Source organism: Typopeltis vanoorti, chromosome 21, assembly GCF_054136105.1.
Source record: "Typopeltis vanoorti isolate ZY-2024b chromosome 21, IOZ_Tvanoo_1.0, whole genome shotgun sequence".
Classification (NCBI taxonomy): Eukaryota; Metazoa; Arthropoda; class Arachnida; order Uropygi; family Thelyphonidae; genus Typopeltis; species Typopeltis vanoorti.
This window is the reverse complement of record NC_143569.1, coordinates 86,447,227-86,464,131: the sequence shown is the minus strand read 5'-3', so window position 1 is coordinate 86,464,131 and position 16,905 is coordinate 86,447,227. Positions and strand designations below refer to the sequence as shown.

Here is a 16,905-nt window from a genome sequence, read left to right as displayed (position 1 = left end):
CCACCTAGATAGGACTTTAGAGTCACCCATGCGTTTCATTAGTATTGTGTTGTCTTTGTGCTTGTGTGTGTGTGTGTGTGTGTGTGTGTGTGTGTGTTACAAGTGTTATTTGTAATCCCTGAAGATATCTCAGTGATAGACAAAATACTGGAAACATTAAAATTAGTTTTTAATCCTTTTCTAGTGCCATAAACATTCCATTAAACCTGCAACATATTGTCCTCCCAGCACTTAAGCCTTAATATGCTGAATATGATCTAGTTTCCCTGAATCCCTGCATTAGGTCTCATTCCAATATGTAATTTTTCCAGGCTCTTGTTGCCAAATCCATTCATGTGCAGGTCATCCCTCTTACACAAGTTTTTTCTGTCATCAAATGCACTCCACATATCTAAAAATTCACATCCATTTCTCCTACACAGCCTGCTCATTGAATCATTTACTATATCATTTACTATTATAGTCCTATTTAACTCGCCTCAGGTAGCAAAGCTACAATTTTTACTCCCTCACTTTTCTTTCTTGCTTCTTCCAACATATCCTCTCTCATACTGTAACTGTCATGACTACTCAAATCATTAGCTTCAACAAGAACTGTCATCTCTGTTGCTTTGCTTTCCTGTTCCATTTGTTGAGTCTTTAATTTTCACCTGCAATAAGCTAGAAGTAGTAACTCCATTGACAGGCACAAATTTTGTGATTGAATCCCCATACTATATCACTTCTATTTTTTCTTAGATTTTAATTGACTTACCTTGTTGTTGTTGTTATTATTATAATTATTATTAACAAGTTCAGTGCATTCCTCCCTCTTCTTGTTCTGATCTTTTTCTGATCCTGTCTAAGTTTTCTTAAACATTTTTCTACTTTTTCCAATCCTCTGGTTGATTTTCTGATAATTTTTTTTATTGGGAAATTATATTATCCTCGATTATCATCCCTCTGCAATATTTCTACTCATCTAGACAAAGTTTCTCCTTGGTAGTAACTACTTTAACTTATGCTTTACACATTACCCTGCTGTGGTGAGTTTTTCACAGCATTCTTTAGACTACTAAAAACTAACAATATTTCTACAATTGTTACTAAATGCACTACTACAATAAATACACTAGAAAACTATAATAATATACTAAAGATATAAATTAAGCGGAAAAAATTCCCATGTTGTTATATAGCCTGTGAATGAAACTCCAGATCAAGAACTACGATCTATATGAGTTTCAATGCCGAAAAACTATCGGCGAAGGCAATTCGAAGCAAAGGTGGAGCAAGCTCCCTCACTATTTTTGATATTCTCTCATAATGTAAAAACACAGCTCCTAGGAGATGTAATACTGTCATTACATTATGAGGAGAGGTCACTACCCAGACCGGTTTCACTAAGCTTTGATATCTTCCAGGTCTACCTACTCACTGATGAGACCTCAAAAAAAGGTTGAAACTGGTCTGGGTAGTGACCTCTCCTCATAATGTAATGACAGCATTACATCTCCTAGGAGCTGTGTTTTACATTATGAGAGAATATCAAGAATAGTGAGGGAGCTTGCTCCACCTTTGCTTCGAATTGCCTTCGCCGACAGTTTTTCGGCATTGAAACTCATATAGATCGTAGTTCTCGATCTGGAGTTTCATTTACTGGCTATATAACAACATAGGATTTTTATCCGCTTAATTTCTATTAAGTTGCCAGAAAACTAGCCGTTTGGCTTTTCATTTTAAATACTAAAGATATGCTAATTATTCTAAGAAAACACCCAATAAATCACCAAAAATCATTGGTCTTATAGGAGCTTCATAGCCTCGAACCCAATCAATATATTCCTACATGTAGGGAGGTTTGTTCAAAATTTAATTACACAAAACACACACACACACACCAAGTTTGGCCTGTTTTCATTAAAAATCTAAATGCTGTGGCATAGGATACAATATACATGACGATACAGAACACGACAACAGCAACTATCATTGTTCCAACACGTATACAGTAATTAATTTAACGATTTCATTCTGATTATTTATTTATATGTATCAACTGTGAAGTTCTAATAACATCTAATATGTGTAATTAATTGTTTCTAGTCTCTTTTCTGAAAAACAACTTTTGCTAATATTCCTGACGGTGACTTAGGAAACTTGTAGGGTTATATTTTATTAAACTCATTGATTATTTTAAAACATGTGATCTCAATACCAGAAACTATCTACAGGTCTTGTATTTCTCCACTTCTGGATAAATATTTTTATATTCAAACATTCAGTTTGTGGTTGAAATTCTGCATGAAAATAGCACTTGGTATAAATATGGAAAACAAAAATAAAATAAAAAATGTGCAGTTTTTAGTTTAATATTTTGGCAGGAGTGGTGGCAGAAAGTACAACAATTATTGTTTTGAATATATGTTTATAACCTATAATTTCATTAGATATTTGTGCCTCCATGAACTTTGACAGTATTATTTGTGAATGGAATAAGAAAATGTTAAGTGCATTCTGAAAAAACAAAGCATTTTTGCAATGAGCATCCATTCATGTCAGAGTATTTCTGCCCGATTTACTGTAAAACTGTTGAAAAAATCAAATAAAATTCAGTTTAATAACATCAACAATTTGTGTAGAAAGTGTTCCATATGAACTTTTCATTTTTTAAATGTGCACAACTCAAATAATCCAACATAGATAATTTTGTCGTTATTATCTTTGAATTTTTTTATGACACCCAAAACTAGGAGTCTATAGTTAGTACATTTGTAAGTTAGGTAGGAAAAGGTGTTCTTTATTTATTTTTATATATTTTCATTTTATTTTTACATAAAAAACATGAAAAGTATGAGAAAGACAAGTGAAAAGAAACTGGTTGTGCAACTAAAGAAAACCCAAAACAATTCTGTCATTATGTTGCAAGTGAATGTGAAAACTTTTGTCAATGTGAATGGTATGCGGGTGACAGATGAAGAGCTTGTACAAATAATGATTGCCCATTCTGCTAAAAGTGCAAATACTGTTCCTTTGATGAGGCTGTATAATTTGAACTTCAGAACAGAAGGATTTCACAGGGGCAGTCAGAACGATGTGTCTAACTACTAACCTACTGGTGTTTCTGGAGTGGTGGTGGTAAAAATTTTGGAAGAGCTGATAAGAGGTTATAATGTCACAGCTGAGTCAGACAAGCAGAATGGATACACCATGATACTTTTGAAATTTGCTAGAGCTTTCAACAGGATATAGCTTGGAAGGCTGTCACACAAACTACAGGATAAAGGATTGGATTATAAATTACTAGTTTGGATAATAGGATGGGTAATCAGGAATGAAACTGACATGCAGTACTTGTAGAATGATTTGAATAAGCTGGAATTGTGGGCCTGTGAAAGCAGCTAGCAGTTCAATGTCAATAAATGCAAAGTTATGCACTTAGATGTAATGAGATATCCAGTGGCATATTAGAAGGATTATGCTAGAAGAAACCGACCAGGTTAGAGATCTAGGATTTTAGTAGGTAGTCACTAAAGGGTCAAAGCAAATAACTAGGAGGAGGCTTCCACATAGCTTTTCAGGAATACAGAGAACTGAATGGGTTTCTGACCTAATGTCCAATCCTCAGCTTTGGCTGGCAATTTGGGATGACTTAGCTGACCAAGTTGTACTCTACTGGCTTAAACCACAAATACATATGACAGTACTACCTGAGATTTCATCATGGCTAGAGCATGCTTGGTTAAACAAGTCCCCCCCCTCCCAAACCAGGGCAAACAATGAAAAGTCAGCTACTGGAACAAGCTCCAACTTGACATCTAGAAAAAGAACAACAACAAACCCAATGTCAGAAGAACTGAAGATAGAAACCATCAATATAAGGAGTATTAATGGAAAGGAAATCAAACCTTCAGAAGAATTGGAAAAGTAACACGTGGACATAATTGGCATCACTGAAAGATAGAAGATTAAAAAAAAAAGTGAGATCTTACTAAATAAGTATAGGATGTTATATTCAGGCAATAATGTTAAAGGGAAAAAAGGAGTATTGATAGCTCTCAACACCAAACATGAAGATAAACTTCTTGATTGTAAAGCATCTTCAACTAGTGATGTGGGCACACTCTTTGTCTATGGTCCCACAGAAGGCTCTTCTAAGAAAGAAGAATTTTTTGAGTCATTAGAACTGGCACCCAATATAAAAAAAAGGGAGGGGGGAAGGGAAGTGGTCCTCGTTGGAAATCTAAACAGCAGAGTAGGAAATGAATCCTACCAGGCATACAGGAACGTTTTGGGAGAAAATTTGGAGAGAAGGACAAAGATAATAATAATGGTAAGTATCTGCTGAATTTCTTTGCAAGATATGGACTAATCATTGCTAACACCATGTTCCAACATAAATATGTCCACAAGTTTACATGGAGAGAAGAAATAAGAAAAGCCTCATTGACTATGTCATTGTTGATAGCGATATCTTCATGCTGGTTCAAGATACAAGAATGTACAGAGCAATTGAAATGGAAGTGACCATTACTTAGTGCTATGCAGAATAAAAATAGATATTACATTGAAAAGAACAGTATGTAAGAAAGTTTTAAAAAAAATTAAAGTTGAGCAGCTTTTACAGATAAACCGTAGACTCTGACTATACAACCGTTGAAGAAAATTTGAAGCAGTTTGAAACCATGAACCAAACCTTAGAATATCAGTGGAAAACTGAAGACGACATTGACTAATTCAATGAAGGAGGGTATGTGGTGAAATTGTCTGCAAAATATAAAAATAAGAAAGCAAACCAAAAAGTTCCTAGCATATAAGTCGGCAGATGTCCTAAAAGAATACAGAGAAAACTATAACAGAGATAAGCTATGTGTAAAAGTAGCTAAACAAAAGTCATAGGAAGACTTTGGTAAGAATATGGAAAATAAATATCAGGAAAGTGACAAAATGTTCTGGAGGCTACTGAAAAAAAGCTTAGAAATGGAGGAAAGAATACTATAAAAGGAATTAAAGTTGACAAAGGTGACATGAAAAATGAAGATAAGGATATCCTGGATGTCTGGAGTAATTATTTTGAAAAACTTAAATAAAACAAGCAGTGACAAACCTGTAGCAGAAAATTTGCAAGAGGATGTAAACAAGAGTACATATTAATATTTGATGTAGAAAAAGCCATCAAATACTTGAAATATGGAAAGGTATCTGGAGATGATAATCGAAGAGAAATACTCAAACATGGAGGTATGAAAGTTTTGTAGTGATTGCACTGCATAATCAGAGGCATGGTTAGAAGGTGGAATTCCAGATGATTGGAGTAGAGTTCTCATAGTTCCATCTATAAAAAAAAAATAAAGCTGATGTGAGAACTGCAGAGGAATTGCTCTACTAAATGCTCAAGGTAAAACTTATGCAAGCATCCTTAAAAAGAGGATAAGAAAAGTCGTGGTACAAAAACTTGGAGAACAAGCTGAGTGTGGGCCAAATAGAGGTTGTCAAGATCAGATTTTCACTTTAAGACAAATAGTTGAGAATTCACGGAAATATGACATGGATCGATACTTAAATTATGTAGATTTGAAAAAAGCATACTATTACAGGGTGAGCAGAGAAAAGCTTTTCAAACCACTACAGTCACATGCGATGAATGAAACATTATATGGAGAAATACACAGTCTGTATTTAAGTTGTAAGTCAACAGTTAGAACTGGAGGATATAAAAGATGGTTTTATGTAAAATCAGTGGTAAGACAAGGATGCTCCACTCTTATTCATCATCTATATGGATCACATTATGAAAGAAATTGGTATTAGGCCTGATGTTAAAATTGGAATATCAAACTTAGCTCTTTGCATTATGCAGATGATGTACTCCTAAACACATCTAGTGCAAGTCTCCAGAATTTTCTAACTAAATTGAATAATAGCTATAAAAAATAGGCCGAAATAATGAATACACACACTGACTGCATTCTGAATGAAGAGTCAATAGAAGTAAAATATTTCATCTATTTAGGAATAGTTTTTAGTGAAGATGGCAAGTTAAATCTGGAAACAACAGAATAAGCAAAGCTGGAATGGTGAAAACCCCAACTCAACATCACCAGAGTTAAAGATCGGTACTATCAACGTAAGAAGCCTGAATGGCAAAGAAATGGAGCTAGCTGAGGAATTAGATAAGTACCAGATCGATATAATAGGGGTGACTGAAACAAAAAAGACAAAAACTGGTGAGATCTTTCTGAGCAATAAATACAAAATGTTATATTCAGACAATGACAATCAAGGAAAAGAAGGAGTAGCCATAGTATTCAACACAAAATACGAGGCTAATCTTCTTGAATGGCAGTCAGTCTCAAGTAGAGTAATGTGGGCAAACATGAGAATGGGGAACTCGACAATGAGACTTATTTGTGCCTATGGTCCCACAGAAGGTTCTACTAAGGTAGAAGTGGATGAATTTTTTGAGGCTTTAGAAAAAGCAACTGACACAATGAAAAAGGAAAAGTTGGTCCTTGTTGGGGATCTAAATAGCAGAGTAGGAAATGATTGTGAGACATACAAAAATATTTTGGGAAAATTTGGAGAAAAGAGCAAAGCTAATAATAATGGCAAATATCTGTTGGATTTCTGCTCAGGACATGGACTGGTTATTACTAACACCATGTTCCAACATAAAAATGTGCACAAATTCAGATGGAGAGAAGAGGCTAGGAATAAGAAAAGTCTCATTGACTATGTTATTGTTGATAGTCATGTTTTCTCCCTGGTGCAGGACACCAGAGTGTACAGAGGATTTGAAATTGGAAGTGATCACTATTTAGTCTTGAGCAAGATAAAATTGAATTTCATATTGAAAAGAATAACATGTAAGAAAGTTTTAAAGCGAATAAAAGTTGAGCAGCTCTCAGATGTGAACTGTAGACTAAAATACAGAAAGATTATTGAAAAGAAAATGAAAGAGTTTGAGAACAGGAATCAAACCTTGGAGATTCAGTGGCAAACTCTGAAGAAAACATTGATTGATTCTGCCAGAGAGGCATGTGGTGAGGTTGTGTGCAAGGATAAAAAAATCAGAACTCCCTGGTGGACACAGGAAGTTAAAGAGGCAGTGAAGGAAAAGAAGAAAGCATATCAAAAGTTCCTGGCAAATAAGTCAGCTTTTACTTTTACAGAATACAGAGACAAATGTAAGAAAGCTAAACAGTGTGTAAAACTAGCTAAACAAAAGTCATGGGAGGACTTTGGCAAGAATATTGAAAATAAATATCAAGAAGGTGGCAAAATATTCTGGAGGTTGTTGAAGAAGCTTAGGAATGGAGGAAAGAGTGTTGTAAAAGGAGTTGAGATGATAAAGGCATGAAAACAGGAGAAAAAGATATCCTTGAAGTATGGAGTAATTACTTTGAAAAACTGCTAAATGAAACAAGCAGTGATGACAGCACAGTGATAAAAAACACTGACCAGGCATGCAGTCAGGAATACATATCCATACTTGAAGTAGAAAAAGCCATCAAAGGCTTGAAATGTGGAAAGGCAGCAGGAGTAGATGATATTCGACCAGAAATGCTGAAGTATGGTGGTATAAAAGTCTTACAGTGGCTGCACTGCATAGTTCAGAAAGCCTGGACAGAGGGACGAATTCCCGATGATTGGAGTAGAGCTCTCATAGTACCCATATATAAAAAGGGAAATAAAACTGAATGTGAGAATTACAGAGGTATTTCCCTACTGAGTGTTCCTGGCAAGATCTATGCAAGCATACTTGAGAAACGGTTGAGAAGAATTGTGGAAGAAAAGCTTGGTGAAGAACAAGCTGGATTCAGGCCAAATAGAGGCTGTCAGGATCAGATCTTCACTTTACGACAAATAGTCGAGAAAGCATGGGAATATAACAAAGATCTGTATTTAAGTTTTGTCGATTTGGAAAAGGCATATGACAAAGTGCCAAGAGAGAAGCTATTCAATACGCTGCAGTTATATGGTGTCGATGGGGCATTATATCAAGCAATACTTAGTCTTTATTTGAGTTGTAAGTCAGCAGTTAGAATTGAAGGAAGTACAGGAAGATGGTTTAATGTTAAATCTGGTGTGAGACAAGGATGTACATTATCCCCTCTGTTATTCGTTATCTATATGGATCACATTATGAAGGAATGTGGTATTAAACCTGATATCAAAATTGGAGATGTTAACATCAGCTCTTTGCTTTATGCGGATGATGTTATACTTCTAAATAAATCTGCTACAAGTCTGCAAGATTCTCTGACTAAATTGAATAGCTGTTGTAATAGATATGGTATGAAGGTCAGCAATAAAAAGACAAAGACAATGAAAATAGGCAGAATCATTGAAAATGTCAACTGTGTTGTGAATGGAGAACCTGTGGAACAAATAAAACCTTTCAGCTACTTAGGCACGATTTTTACTGAAGATGGTAAATTAAATATAGAAATAGACAACAGAATCAGCAAAGCTGGTATGGTAGGAAGTCAATTGAATAAATTCATATGGAATAAGAGAGAAATTAGTTGGAACACTAAATTAGCTATATACAAGACAGTGTTCAAACCAGTTTTAACTTATGGATCTGAAAGCTGGGTCAGAAGTAAAACACTTGACCAAAGACTAGAGACTGCAGATATGAGAGTCCTGAGAAAGATTAGAGGCGTGAACAGATGGCATCAATGGCAGTATCATATTAAAAATGAGGATATTAGGAAAGAACTTGACATTGTCAGCATCCAGGAATGCGTTAGCAGAGCTAATCTCAGGTGGTATGGTCACTTAAACAGAATGGGCGAAGCAAGATTAGCAAAAGAAGTGTTCTCTTCCAGGTTGGCAGCAAAACGACCCAGAGGAAGACCAAGATATAGGTGGATTGATACGGTACAAAGTGCCTTAGACGATAGAAATATAAGATCTGATAATGTTGGAGTCTTGATATGTAACAGACTGATTTGGAGGAAAGTTGTAGATAGGAAGTTAGTAATGATGTAATTTTTTCATGTAGTACTGTCATATCCTGTACACCCCTTGAGGGTACATGGCAGGAATTTGATGATGATGATGATGGTATGGTGAGTAGCCAGCTGAATAAATTTACATGGAATAAGAGAGAAATTAGCCAAAACACCCAACTAGTAGTATACAAGATGATGTTCAAACCAGTTTTAAGTTATGAATCTGAGAGTTGGGTTAGAAATAAAGAACTTATCCAAGACTTCATAACCCACAGATATGAGGGTTTTCTGAGAAAAATTAGTGGAGAGAACAGACTGCATTAATGGCAGAATCATATCAAAAATGAAGATGTTAGAAAGGAACTTGACACTATTAGCATTCAAGAATGTGTAAGAAGAGCTAATTTAAGATGGTATGGCCACTTAAATAGAATGGGCGAGGAAAGGTTAGCAAAACAGGCATTTGATGCCAAGATGGCAGGTAAGAGACCTAAAGGAAGACGAAGGTCCAGGTGGATTAATTCAGTCAGAAGTGCCTTAGAAGCATGAAATGTTAAATACGACCATATTGGAGTGGTAACAAGTAATAGACTGATTTAGAGAAAACTGTGGATAAGAGTTTAATAATAATGTTAACTCATGTAGTCTTGTGATAGCAGTATGAACATTCCTTGAGGGTACACATCAGGAAATTGATGATAATGATGTAAAAACCTCTCTCTCTCTCAGATTCAACATATCCCAGATGGTATCAATGGTAGAATCATATTAGAAATGAAGATATCAGAAAGGAATTTGACATTAACATTCTGTGTACATGATATTTTAAGTGGTATGGTCACGTAAACAGAATGGGAAAGGTTTGCAAAACAGGCGTTTGATGCCAAGATGGCAGGAAAGAGATCCAGAGAAGACCAAAGATCTAGGTGAATTGATTCAGTCAAAAGTGCCTTAGAAGCAAAAAAACTGGAGATTAATAATAATGTAAATTTAAACATGTAGTTTAAAAACCTGAACATCTTGAGGGTGCATATCAAGAAACTGATGATGAGGAGAAAGCTATAGTTGAAGGTCACATAGCAAATATTGTGAATATAATGCAGGAGATTGCTGAAATGAATGCTCACACATAAGAAAAAATACATTCTATTGCCTCTATACAGGGCTTTGATAATACATCATCTGGAATACTATGCACAAAGCTAGTCTCCTATTTTTCGAGGTGATGCAGATACGGTGTAGAGGATGCAAAGGAGAGTGATTAAAGATGATCTGGTTACTGTGGAATGTAGGTTATGAGGTGAGATTGAGAACTTGTGGACTGCAGATAGGAGAAAGAGGGATTATATGAGAATCAGAAACTTTTGAAAGGTCATACAGGATACCAGTAAATGGAGTTTTTTATTTTAATGGAGAGTGGCGATTGAACAACCATGAAAGTTGAGAATGAATGCAGTCAAGAAAGGGATGAGAGCTAGATGTTTCTCTCATAGAGTATTACATGACTGGAATGTCACATATGATGTGGCCTCCATCGTAAGACTGACTCCCTGGTGGTCTCTTGTAATAATAATAATAATAATAATAATAATCTGTAAAGTGCTCAAGACACCAAATATGGAACTTTTAACCATTCCAGCCTCCTATAAGGAGAGTGTTGTTAGTGGTCTCACACCAGAGGGATTCAAACCCAGCTTGTTAGCCAGAGGTAGTACTCTATATTTGTTCAATCAGCCTGGTGCTAAACATTATTCTAACTACCATGTTCATTTCTTTCTGTAAAGTCTATATCTGCCATTCAATTTTTTTTTTTTTTTTTTGAAATTGCTAGTTGGAACAATACCTCCGTGACTTGCTACTCCTTCGATTCTAAAATAACTTTTTTTCATGTAAAGCTCTAATTCAAATATTTTGGAACGAAATGTTTTCCAGCAATCTATGTATTTAGAGGTTTCATTTGAGAAATCTTTTGAGCTCAACAGGATAATCCTGGGATTGAACAGTCTGAAGTAAGAAATCACAACTGTTATAGCAAATGTGATTTCTTTCTGAAGCTGTTTAATTAATTATTAATATAAATAATATAATTTAAAATAATAATTACAAACTGCATCTTAGAACCCTTCATGTAAAAGTAACAATCATAAGAAATTATAATTGTTTTTGTCATAACACTACTTGCCATGTCAGTAAGAGGTCTTCCTGAATCTGAACGAGTCCTCATAATTATATTCAACTGTTGAACATTATCTTCAGGACTATTAGTTTGGCTTTTTGAATTAACACTTTCAAGTACTGCAACTTGATTTGAAGAAGATTTATGAGAGTTCCTTTCTAAAGATTCCTTTTTATTATGCAGCCCAGATGGATCTGAGGTGGGTCCTTCAGCACGGTCTTGTTCACGATCCTAGAGGAAAACATTTCAATTTAATAGCGTAAGAAAAAAACTAATAACTAGAGCCTATAGTTAGTATATTAGTAAGGTGGGGCAGGAACAGGTGTTATTTATTTTTACATAATCTGGAAAGTACTCTGGAGACACCAAATATGGAAATTTTTCAAGTCACTTAAGGCCTTTCAGAGATAAGGAGATTTATTATTCCTTTTAATAAGGCTTTGATACAGCATATTATACACACACGAGAGTGGTCTGAAAAGTACTCAGCCTAACAATGAAAATACAAATTTATAATTTCAAATTTATATTTTTATTTTTCAACATAATCTCCCTTAAGACTAATACATTTATTCCAGGGATGCTCTAGGGCCATTATCTCATCCCTGTAGTGGTTCTCAGTAAGATCTGCAAAATACCCTTCTATAGCTGCAATCATCTCCTGATTCGAAGAAAAACTCTGACAAGCGAGGAAGCGTTTTAGTTTTGGGAAGAGATAGAAGTCAGAGAGAGCCAACAAATCTGGGGAATAGGGTGGATTTTTCCAACAATTCATAGTGCAGATCCCTTAATTTTCGCATTGCCAAAACACCTTTGTGGGCAGGTGCATTGCCCTGATGAAAGATGAGTTTTTTTCACTTCAAACCGGGTCTTTTCTCATGAATTTTTTTTATCTAGTCTGGTTAAAAGATCAGAATATTCCCCAGTTATTGTTTTGCCATTTTCAAGATAATTAATAAACAAAATGCCTTTAGCATCCCAAAACACTGATGCCATGACCTTTCTTGCTGATGGAACCGACTTTGTCTTCTTTGGAGCTGAACAACCGGCTTCTGTCCACTGTTTGGATTCTGGTGTGTAATGGTGAATGCAAGTCTCATCCATAGCAATAAATCAATGCACAAAATCAGTGTTATTCTTGTTAAAATGCCCCAAGCACTGTTCAGAAATTTTCATGTGAGTGCATTTTTGATTTGCTGCGAGCAAGAGCAGCACCCATCTTGCACAAAGCTTTTTCATTTGCAATTCTTCATGCAAAATATATTCTACACGTTCTTTTTAAATGCCTATAGTCTCAGCAATTTTATGCACTTTGACTCGCCGGTCATCCAATACCATATCGTGCACTTGATCAATGATTTCTGGTGTTGTTACACTTTTTGGACGTCCTTCACGTAACTCGGCACAGCCCATTTCTTAATTGTCGAAAATAAAGGAGAAGAGTGCCCATAAAGTTTTATGAACTTTGAATGAATTTCTTTTGGCGTTAAACCTTCTTTTACAAAAAATTTTTTAACTGCACGATACTCAATTTTATCCATTTCAAGGAATACAGACAACACTCTTGCTTCAGACAGCTGTATAAAACGAACTACTTTATAGAATGACTTGCAATTTCAAATGGATGTTTATGACAGATGTACCAACTTAGAAAAAAGAAAAAAAAAAATCTTGCTGATGGTGCTGTCATCTATGGTCGATGCCGAGAACTTTTCAGACCACCCTTGTATTGATATTTAGCACATAAAATTTGAAAATAAATTTTAATTAACTACAGAAGTAAAGAAATTTACCTGAGGTTTAACAACATACTGTCCTTTTATAGCACTATAGATATCAAGGGAATATTCCAATTCTCGAGCTAAACTTTCAACAGCTGCAGTAGGACTAGGAAGACCTTGAGGCTTTTCTCTAACTGGAGCATGCTACAATAAGGAGAAAGACTACTGCACCATTAATCACTTCTAGCCACTTATTACACCCTCCCATCCTACAAGGTAAAAACAAATTTTTACTCAATAAATGGTACATTACCATCAAGGGATGCACAAGAGAACATGATGGTACATTATTTTACTATATTATTATTACATACCTCCAGGGAGTCCAAAGACTCATCGAGGGAGGGTACATACTCTACAACTCTGTCTCCACCACTCATTCCACTAACTACAACTAACCACAACAACACTAACGGCATCTACTGTCCACATATGTTCTCACCGCTAACATTATTTCATCTTATGATATAATCAATAAAAATTACTTCACAGAAAATACAGTGAGATCTTGAAACATACTTTATAAGTAAATAACTCCTTAAGAGAAATTAAGATATTTGGATGAAACGTAAAAGAATCAGTATAACTTGCGCAGCAGAAAGTCTATGACTGATTATTTTCACTCACCGATAACTAGAAAAATATCATGAATTTTTTTTATAAAGAATTATATCTAGTATTGGTGGAATATTAACAAGCATGACATTATAGAATGCAATGTATGTTTCCTCCAGAAACATTAGTCAAGTTTTGTAAAAAAAAATCTGGAAATGGCCAAGGAGATGCTCTCTCACTGGAAAAGTCATTAGTCCTAAACAAAAAAGGGGAACATATATGAATGGGGAAAACATCCTACAGGCTTATAATGATGATATTTTACCCATGTAGAGCCTCGTGGGGATGTTATACACACTGCATCTAATTTAATTAAAAGGAAACCTATGGTCTTGATATTAGGGAAAGACTAAATATACATGCATTTCAAAAACCCGTTCAAGTTGGTTTTTAATCCTTTCCTAGTGCTATAAATTCATTAAATCTTCAACATAAAACTAGATCATCGTGGGAGGAATTGTGAGAACGTATGTGAAAGTTCTGCTATGGAATGGTTCATACGACACATTTATACAGCAAATTACCATTATTTGCTGTATAAATACAAATTAACGTTATTTCATCTTACGATCTGGCCTGGTTGGCCAAGTGGTTACCATATCTGCTCTAAGTTCCTTGGATGGAGAGCCTGCAAGTTTGAATCCCACAAGGAGTATGGCTGTTTGTGATTTTAAAACTCATTCTTTGTGGAAAGGGGCATCAGCGATTCTGCCATTAATTCTAGCAGAAAGCTTCACTCCCGAAACTCAATGGGGTACAGGAGTGACCATACAGTGTCAAAATGATGTCAAATGTAAATAACTCACTAACCCAAGCATCTTATGATGTAGTCTCTCCATCTTTTCCTAAATGTATAAACTGAGGTCACAAATTTTATTTCACTGGCAGTATACTGTAGCTGCTGGGTGCTAAATATTAAAAGATTTATAAAATACTTCTTTATTAACATAAGAAAATGCCAGCAAGTCTTACCACAGCACACACCATCATCTACATTATATACAGAAAAATTTAAAATGCTGTTTCTTATAAACAGAATTTGTAGTGGCAAAATGTCAACAATATCGAAGAATATGCTGATAAATAAAAAATAACTATACCTTGGATAATTCTATTTTGAGTTCTTATTAAGGAAACTAGATTACTGTAGTAATATCTATCTAAACAACTGATGTTTGCAGCAAAGAATTAACATGACAGAGAGTAGAATTATTATTATTAAGAGATCTCTCGGGAGTCAGACATTCATCAAGGGAGGCCACATACTATGTGCACCAGATGTCATACTTGTCCTTGAATTCATTTACACTGTCTGCACACACACAACATCCAATGGCAATCTATTCTAATCATGCATCATTCTATGAGAGAAAAATCTAGATCTCACCCCTTCTTAGCAGCAGTCATTCCTCTTGTCCTTTCCTCACCCTCCATAAAATAAAAAATTCCACCAACTGAAATCCTATATGACCATTTCATAAGTAGATAAGTCTCAATCACCCTTTTTTCTGTTTACTAGTGTCTGCAGTCTACAAATTCTCAATCTGTCTTCATAATCAGTATTCCTATTCCTGGTATCAATTTTAACACTCTTCTTTACACTCTCTCCACTGTATCAGAATCACAATGTAAACCAGACCTGCACACAATAGTACAAGTGAGGTCTTATCAAGGCTTTGTAAAGAGATAAAATGACACTGTTATCTTTACATGTTAACATTGGAAATTTTCTTTTGAGCTGTACTTGCAATCTTTGCTACATGGCCTCTAAATTTCAACTTGCTATCTACTAACACTCCAAGATCCCTAACCTGATCAGTTTCTTCTAGCATAATCCTACCAATATAATACGACATTGGATACTTTGACAGGATACCACATGGAATTCTAATCAGTAAACTGCAGCACATGGGGATGGATATAGGGTTGGTGAGATGGACAGGAGGATGGTTGATGGAGAGATATCAGAGAGTAGTTTATCCAGGAGTAGAGTCCAAAAGAAGAACTGTGATTAGTGGTGTGCTGCAGGGTTCTGTTCTTGGACCACTGTTATCTCTCCATCCTCCTGTCCATCTCACCAACCATCATTCTATCAGATTCTAAAGGATCTGAGAGGATGCAAAGTTGGGTAGAGCAATAGCGAATACACACAATGTCAAAATTTTGCAGGATGATTTGGATAGATTGGCAGACTGGCAAAGGAGAATGGATGTCAGTTTAATGTGGCAAAGTGTAAGGTTATGCATTTTGGGTTGAAAAGATTATCAGCAGTTACACCACATTGGTGGAACCATACTCCAGGAAATTGATGAAGGCAGAGACTTGGGAGTGTTAGTGGGCAGGGAGTTAAAGTTTAGGGGGTACACAGCAAAAGTGGCTAAATAAGCTCATCAGATCACTTGGTTACTGAAGAAAACTTTGATGAGCAGAGACAAGCAGGTTATTGTTCCTCTTTATTGAGCCCATCTTGACTACTGTGCACAGATCTGGGCACCAGAGTTTCTAGGTGATGGGGAGGAGGTAGAGAGGATCCAGAGGCGAGTGACCAAGATGGTGGCTGGTCTATGGAATGAACCTTACGAGAACAGGTTGAAGATATGTGGTTTACAGAAACTGGTTGATAGGCAGAAAAGGGGGTGATATGATTGAGGTATTCAAATTACTGAGGGGTTTTTACAAGATTAATTCAGAGGAAATTTTTCAGTGAACCAAGGACTTGGTCCACTGAAAAAGTCCATCAGTCCTTGGTCCACTGATGTGGTTCAACACTGGTTACCTTAAATCTTAGGGACTCACGTCCATAGTATACTACTTTTTGATATATCTGTCAGTCAGCCATCCTCTTATTCACGGTAATATTTTATAATCCAAACCCATATTCTCCAATTTATGCAACAGTCTTCGATGCTGTTTCTGTCAAAAACCTTAGCAAAATCCAAACATTTCCTGATGTATACACTAGCCTTGTCTAACTCAGTGATAATATTATTATAGAATGTGAGCAAGTTGCTAAAACATACCTTCGCTTAGTAGCTTTCGTTGCAAAGTAGAGATTCTCTGTCAATCCATTCCTGAGATACTGATTGGTTGACAGTTGAATACATCAATATTTGCACCACCCTTGTGTAATAGCATTACCATACATTCTTTTCACTCCTGCAGAATCTTCCCTGTTCCAAGACTCAAATCATACAGCTTGGTCAAAGGAATAGCAAATTCAACTGAACACTCTTTTAGCACACATGCTGATATCCCATTAGTCCCTATTGCTGAATTCTTATTGAGTTTGTGTAACAGCTCTAATACCTTCTCCTCATATACCTGTTTCTTCATCTCCAGTGAAGAGGTAACAGTGAGATCAATGTTACATACACCAGATTGATAGCTATTTTAG

The 16,905-nt window shown here is 35.6% G+C and overlaps 1 protein-coding gene across 1 annotated transcript in view; it reads right to left on the bottom strand.

Annotated features, from left to right (window-relative positions):
* LOC150095074 (WD repeat-containing protein 44) overlaps positions 1-16,905 on the bottom strand; it is a 362,406-nt gene that overhangs the window by 256,165 nt on the left and 89,336 nt on the right. Inside the window, exons 5-6 of the mRNA XM_090411421.1 lie at positions 12,909-13,040; positions 11,122-11,346 (exon numbers count right to left, since the gene is read on the bottom strand). Coding sequence (XP_090267547.1) covers positions 11,122-11,346; positions 12,909-13,040 — 357 coding nt within the window. The remainder of the gene's footprint in view (positions 1-11,121; positions 11,347-12,908; positions 13,041-16,905) is intronic.